This window comes from Suricata suricatta, chromosome 8, assembly GCF_006229205.1.
Source record: "Suricata suricatta isolate VVHF042 chromosome 8, meerkat_22Aug2017_6uvM2_HiC, whole genome shotgun sequence".
Lineage (NCBI taxonomy): Eukaryota > Metazoa > Chordata > Mammalia > Carnivora > Herpestidae > Suricata > Suricata suricatta.
Window position 1 is genome coordinate 1,128,931 of NC_043707.1, and position 7,265 is coordinate 1,136,195.

Here is a 7,265-nt window from a genome sequence, read left to right on the forward strand (position 1 = left end):
GGAGCACGGGAGATACGGTACTGGTCTGTGTCCCAGGGGCTGACGCCTGGCTCCGAAACCCCGCGGCCTCTGTGCAGGGTGAGCAGTCTGTGTGCTAGACAGACAGGCGGGGGCTGGAAAGAGGGTGGGAACTCCTGGCTCCACTCCCAGAATTCTGGCCGCTGGAGACCTCGGGGCAGGTGAACGGACACATGGAGACACGAAGACATGGAGGTGGCGCCCCTGGGCAGGGCCTGGGGGCTCCGAGCCTCCGAGGTGCCTCTTCTACCCCTTCCCGAGCGTCACAGCCTTGACGACGGACCAGTAAACATGAGTGAGCTGATTCCCTGAGTTCTGTGAGCCGTTCTCGCCAATTATGGAGCCCGAGGAGGGCGGCGTGAGAACGCCAACATAGAGCTGCCGGATCAGCACAGGCGACAGCCCAGATTTGTGACTGGCTTCGGAAGTGGGGTGGTCTCGTGGGACCGGGCCCTTCGCCCGAGGGTAATGCCAGGTGAGCGTGTCCGAACCGGGCTGTGGGACGCCCGCCCGGCATGTGCGGGGCACTGCGTGGCGAGGAGAACCCGCACGCTCCGAGCCTGACATGCTGCAAACCCAGCTCAGCGCCACTTCAACAGAAGAAAGGACAAAACCCACATGGTATCTCAGCAGATTCAGACAAAGCATCTAATAAAAATCCAACACTCCTTCGTGACAAAATTACATCACAAAGTTAGAAGAGAAAGGGATCTCCTCAACCCGGTCCCGGCGTCGGTCATCAGCCTCCACGGGCAAGGACCGAAGCTTCTCCGTCCTGGAAGATCAAGAACAAGACCAGGACGGTCACCTGCGCTGACACCGTCCTGGAGGCTCTGCCAGGCCTGACCAAAGGCATCCAGAGTGGGAAGGAAGAAATGAAACTCTATTTGCAGATGACATGATCTTCTATGCACAAAATCTCAAAGAAAAAAAAAAACTTAAAAAAATTTTAAAACTAGTAACGCATTCAGTAAGATTGAAAGATACGGGACCAGGGGCACCTGGGTGGCTCAGTTGGTTAAACATCGGGCTTCAGCTCAGGTCACAGTCTCACAGTTCGTGGGTTCCAGCCCCACATCGGGCTCTGTGCTGACAGCTCAGAGCCTGGAGCCTGCTTCAGATTCTGTGTCTCCCTATCTCCCTGACCCTCCCCTGCTCGCGCTCTCTCTGTCTCTCAAAAATAAATAAAAAACATTAAAAAATTAAAAAAAAGAAAGAAAGATATGGGACCAATATGCAAATATCAAATATTTCTAGATGCCTTCAAGAAACCACCAGAAATGAAATTAAGAAAACTCTACTGACATTAGGACCAAAAATAAAACACACGAAATGAAACTTAGCCCCTGAAATACATTTACGAGAAGCACAAGAGTGGGTGCTGGAAAGCAGAGCGCGCCGCCGGGGGAGCCCGGACGCGAGGCGCGGACAGAGCTGTGCTCACAGCGCCGAGACCAAGCGCCAAGGAGCGGCGAGTCCCGAGCGGTCCAGCGGGCGCCCCCCAAGACGCGGCCGTGCGGAAACGCAAGGGTCGCCAGCAGCCAAAACGACCTTGAAAAAGGAGAACCCGGCGGGAGGACACTCACTTCCTAGTTCCAGACTCACACGAAAGCTCCAGTCCTCCGGACGGCGTGGCCCCGGCACCCGACGGACGCAGGCATCGCCAGACGAGGGGCGCCCAGCGCCTCACGCGGACGGCTGGCTTGCGAACGTGGGGCCAGGACAACTCAGTAGGGAAAGTGGGGTTTATATGAGAAATGGTGCTGGGGACCTGGACACCCACAGGCAGCAGAGCTTCCGCCAGACAAAATCGTCAAAAATAGATTCAAGACCTAAAATTACAGAACGCTCGGGGCACCCGGGCGGCTCAGTGGGTTGAGCACAGATCTCAGCTCACGTCATGATCCCGGGGTTGTGGGATCGAGCCCCAAGTCGGGCTCCCTGTGGACACTGAGGAGCCTGTGTGGGACTCCCTCTCTCTTGCTCGCTCTCTCTGCCCCTCCTCCACTCATATGCCTGTGCATGCAGACACACTCTCTCTCTTCCCCAAACAAACGAAGTCTTTAAAATCACAGAGCTCTCCAAAGAAAACGGAGAAAATCTTCATGACTCGGACAAGGCAGTGGCTTCTGAGATAAAACTGCAAAAGCGCAGTGACGACATAAAGAAATACTCAACTGGAGTTCGTCAAAATTAAAGAAATGAAAGAAAACAAAAACACAGAGAGCTAGAGAAGAACGAGAGCGGGACACGCAGCGCAGGTCACAACCACGGGGTGCCGAGGAGAGACTGAATGCAGGCCCGGGGCGCCGGCGGGCTCAGGAAAGACTCCGCGGCAGCTGATGGACAGCCAGGCGCGGGGGAGGGGACAAGGACGTCTCGCACCTGAGATCCCTGTCCCCAGAGCCCACCTCCAGGCCCCTGGAGGCCCCTCTCACCCGGCCTTGCCCTGCTGTCCCGCGCTCCCGCAGGACGCGCTGGCTCAGTGACCCCTCCCGGCACCACTTCCCCATCTCTGCTCGCGGGGCTCAGCCTCAGGGGACGCAGACCCTCGGGGCACACTTCCCTGGTCACCCAGGCCCTGGGGGCCCCGCTGTCTGCTGGCCATTCTGTCCCAGGCTCTGCCCAGCCCTGCCCGCTGTCCGCCACCTTCAGGGTCGGCACTCCCCGTCCGCCCCCTGCTGGCGGCACTTCCCCGGGAGGAAGGGGTGGGGGGTGAGAGGTGAGCGGGTGGGGAATGGGACAGGTCCTGCACTCACCGGGTCCAGCAGCTCATCGTCCAGGTCCACGTTGCGCATCTGTCCGATCCGGAAAAACGTGGAACGTGGCGCCTAGAAGTGTGAGAGACATCACAGGGCCCTCAGCCACAGGAGGCGCTCTCTGCCCCCGCCCCCCACGGCCACACTGGGCCCCAGACGAGTCCAGTCCCCTAACGGGGAGCCCAGGCCTCAGCCCCAGACACCCGGCCCTCCTCTGCACACAGCTGTCCGCCCCTGGGACCAAGGCAGGGACCTGGCACAGGCCTCCAGGCAGGCCCTCCTGACACGGGGTCAGGGGCGCCGGCACCCCCAGGGCGCCTCCGAAGCGGGGCCTCGCTCCCGGGCCCGGGGGCAGGGCAGCCACAGAGGACACCCAGGCACGTGGTTTCGGGCGCGGCGGGGTCGGCAAACCCCACAGGCACCAGCCCCGTTCGTGTTTCAGAGAAACGACACGGCTCGGGGTTAGGTATGGCTCCGACACGGCGCGGAACGCACGGGCACCGAAACGGGACGCGAATGCAGCGGGCCTGTGGTGGCACCAGACAAACCGGACAGCAGCCCGCGCCAGCCCCGCGCGGTCGGCCGGCAGCAGATGGTCCCCTCCTGACGAGCGCTCAGAAGGTCAGCAGCCGCCCGGCGCTAAGTCACAAGGCACCATCTCCTCCCTCGTCGCTCCACGGGCATTCCGCCAGCGGGCGTCCTCACGGGGGCAGGGGTCTGCGCACGGCAGGGCGGCACCGGGACAGAGAGACGGCGTCACGAGAGCCGCCGTCAGGCTCTCACTTCCGTCCTGTGTGCGGGCCGGGCACCGGGCCCACGTCACCCCGCAGCGAGCGCCAGGCAACGGGGGCTACCGGGAGAAGCCTCTGTTTCTCTTTGAGAACAATCGGCAACACCCCCAAGCCGCTGAATCTGATGAGGGCCACGACGGGGCTCCCGGCCTCAAGCCCCGGGCAGAGGAACTGCCGCCAGGACGCACGCGCCCGCGAGCCTGACCGTGGAGACCCCCAGCGCACTCTCGGGCGCACGTCCGCGCACGCCGCCAGGCCAGGCCGACGACGGGGTGCAGAGACGGCCAGGCCGGCGGCGACCACCCACGCGGGGCTGAGAGTCGAAGGGAGAGGCACCCAGAGACAGAGCTGTGAGCCCCGACCTGGCCCGTGGGGCCGGCACACACCGGGGAGGACTAGAGGGGCTCGCTTACACCCGCAGTCACCCCCCCCCAACAAGGGGCCCGGAGTCGGGCCCACAGAGTGCCTCCTCTGACGTCTACACGGTGTGTGGGGGCCGGGCCCCTCGGGAGAGGGGGCAGGAGAGGCCTGGCGGGCACAGGCCCCCACGTGCAGGTGACGGGCTGCCAGGCGCTCGGGGCGCACTGCGCCCCAGCGAGACACGCGGGAACCGGCAGTGTGTGATGGAGGCGAAGCCCCTCAGCCCCATGGGCCGCTCCACTCCGGGGCTTCAAGGCCTCTTTGGGGAAACTTCTTTCGTGGGAAGAAAAGCCATTTACTTGAAGGTCAGTGACTTATTTGATGCTGTCGGTGTCTTTCTCTTACTCGCAGGGGAGGTGACCTCCGAGGTCCTCAAACTGCTGACACGCACAAGTGCCTGGACGGACTCTGGGGCGTGAGGACCCACAGACGACACGCTGCCTGGACCTGACCCTCTGGAAAGGTCAGGCCCGGGGCACGAGAACCGGTCGGGGGGAGGGAGGGGCGACGAGGCAGGACGGGAGGCACGTGCTCCGCATGCCAACTGCGGTGGCGCTCACGTGGATGCACACGCCGCACTGTCGTGTCGGGGCCTGAAGGGGTGGCAGGAACGGGGGGCGGGAGGGGGCACAGACCCTCTCTGTATGGACTCATCAACCTCCTGTAAGCCTATAGTTATTCTTAAAATTTTAAAACTTGTGTGTGCAAATGAGCCCACCCAATCAAACCGAAAAGCCTCTGTGGGTCAGAAGGGACCGAGGGACAGGCAGCCTGCCGAGCGGAGAGCCAGGCACAAATCGCGCACCCTCGAGGCGTTCCCAGCCCACCACGTGACGAACTCCTACAAGTCAACCAGGAGAACCGAGGAGGAGAGCGGGCAGAGGCCCTGAGCGCACGTCTCCAAAGGAGACACACATATGGCCAGTGAGCACGTGACAATGCGCCCGACATCACGACCACGAGGGACGTGCACATCCAAACCACAAGATGCCACCTGACACCCGTCAGAACGGCCACCGTCAGAGCCCAGAGAGCCACGAGTGCCGGTGAGGGTGTCGAGGAGCCCCGGCCCCGAGCCCGGGGGTCGCGGGTACAGAGGTGCAGTGGCCGTGGAGACAGCCTAGCATCCCCGAAGTCCACGCGGGGTGACCAGGGACCCAGCAGCCCCGCCTCGGGCATGCACAGAAGAGAGCCTGAAGCGGGAATGAAGAGGCCCTTGCACACCCCGCTCACGGCAGCATGATTAGGTCCCGGGCGGGGGGGCGGCGTGAGGAACCCAAGTGTCCCTGGACAGATAAACGCACCGGGGTCCACGTGTGCAAAGAAAAGCGTCTGGCCTTGAAAAGGAAGTAGAGTCTGCGATGTGCTCCAATGCGGGGGAGCATCAGGGACGCTGAACTGAGAAACAGGGGCGGCCGCAGCAGGACAGGCGCGCCGTGACTGCTCTTGCGCCACAGCACGCTTCCCAGTCTGGTCTACAAAGACGGGAAGTAGAGGCGGGGCACCGGGGGTACCAGTTGTGCAAGCCGGCGAGCTCCCTGACGGGCGGCAGGGATCTTGCACAACAACGTGAATGCGTCTGACGCCACTGACCCCCGTGCTGAAGACGGCTTAAGGTGCCAGGTCCTGTGCTACGTCTTCCCGCAAACATACAGCGAAAGTACAAAGACGATTTAAAAGCCGTCTGCTGTCCTGTTGGGCTGTCCCACACGCTAACGGCCGCCAGGGTCCGTGCTCCAGCCGCAGTGAGCGCAGAGCCGCGGCGGCCGGGGGCGCAAACGCAAGCACGCGAACCTGTGGGAGCCCGTGAGGACGCGGCGCGCCGGGTCAGGTGGACGAGGAGGCCTGCAGGCTGAGCCCCAGTGAGGAGGGAGCCGTGCAGACGGGGCGGCGGGCGGCGGGGGGCTCCCCTGGGTGGGAATGCCACCACGGCCTCTGCCCGGGAGGCCTCCCCGAACCTCCTGCCTGGGCCCGGGCCCCGGCTGTCCCTCAGCTCTCTAGCCTGCGTCCTTGCTGACAGCAGGGGTCTGTCCCAGCCACACAGACCCTGCCTAGGTGCTACTGAAGGCAGGAGGGACACAGATCTGGGGAGGCCTCCGCAAGGGCAGTGGGGCCACCGGCCTGGCCCCTCCGAGGTGGGGCTGGGCAGACAGAAAGGGAGGACAGGACGAGGGCGTTGAAATGGAGGACTTCCTGGAGGAAGTGACAGGGCTCTAGAAACCACCGAGGACAGAGCCAGGGCCTCGCTTAGGTCAAGAACTCAAGGGGCGGGCGAGGACCTCCTGGGGGTGGCGGGCCCTGCTTCCAGCTCCAACGTATGCAGTCTCCGCTCGCCACATCCCTTCAGGCTGGACTTGCCAGCTCCTGCAGCACTCTGCCTGAGACACAGCCCAGCCCAAAGCCAGCAGCCGCGCCCTCCGGGTCGGACCCGCCTCTCCCGCTGCCACCTGCTCTCCAAAGCCACTCACGAGCCCCAGCACACCCTCCCAGCTCTTGGCCTGCCTGCCGACCTGGCCCTCTTCAAGACTGGAACCAAGCGTGACCCCTCCTGTCCTTGGGGGCCCTCACTCAGTCTTCACAGGCCAGCAGGCCCGGGTGACGGCACGAGCCTGCAGCTGGTCCGTGGGAGGCTGCTCCGCGCACTCGAGTCCCCGGCATACTGCACGCGGCCAGGCGCTGAGGACACGCGGGCCAAACTCCTTTCTTAACTGTTTAAGAGACGCTAGTCTGTTATCACCTAACACAAATGAACCACAAACTGCAAACATTTTTTAAGGGAATAACTTTTTTAAAAGATTTCAAAAGGCTCTTAAAAAACAAAAGCCAGGGGCGCCTGGGTGGCTCAGTCGGTTAAGCCTCCGACTTCGGCTCAGGTCAGATCTCACGTTCATGGGTTCAAGCCCCATATCAGGCTCTGTGCTCACAGCTCAGAGCCTGGAGCCTGCTTCCTATTCTGTGTCTCCCTCTCTCTCTCTGCCCCTCCCCCTCTCATGCTCTGTCTCTCCCTGTACCAAACATAAATAAGACATTAAAAAATTAAAAAAAAACAAAAGCCAGCTCCTGTATCTATTTGCAAAGAGAATCGGGAAACGGAAAGCACATTCACTCTCAACAAACCCAAATTCCACCTCAAAGTTTCCGATTTCTTTACCTGTTGACCCTTAAAGCCACTCTTAGATTTCCATTTCGTAGGCGTCAGGTTACTCTCTTTCAGAAGAAGAAAAAAGAGGCAATGTTCCGAGAAGAACATGACAACACACACTATGCCCCCCCCCCC

At 61.8% G+C, this 7,265-nt stretch overlaps 1 protein-coding gene across 1 annotated transcript in view; it reads right to left on the minus strand.

The window, feature by feature from the left end:
* Nucleotides 1-7,245, minus strand: part of CLCN7 (chloride voltage-gated channel 7) — a 20,170-nt gene extending 12,925 nt beyond the window's left edge. The window contains exons 1-2 of the mRNA XM_029949979.1: nucleotides 7,140-7,245; nucleotides 2,778-2,849 (exon numbers count right to left, since the gene is read on the minus strand). Of these exons, the coding sequence (XP_029805839.1) occupies nucleotides 2,778-2,849; nucleotides 7,140-7,238 (171 nt within the window). The 5' untranslated portion in view covers nucleotides 7,239-7,245. The remainder of the gene's footprint in view (nucleotides 1-2,777; nucleotides 2,850-7,139) is intronic.
* Nucleotides 7,246-7,265: the final 20 nt, after the last annotated feature.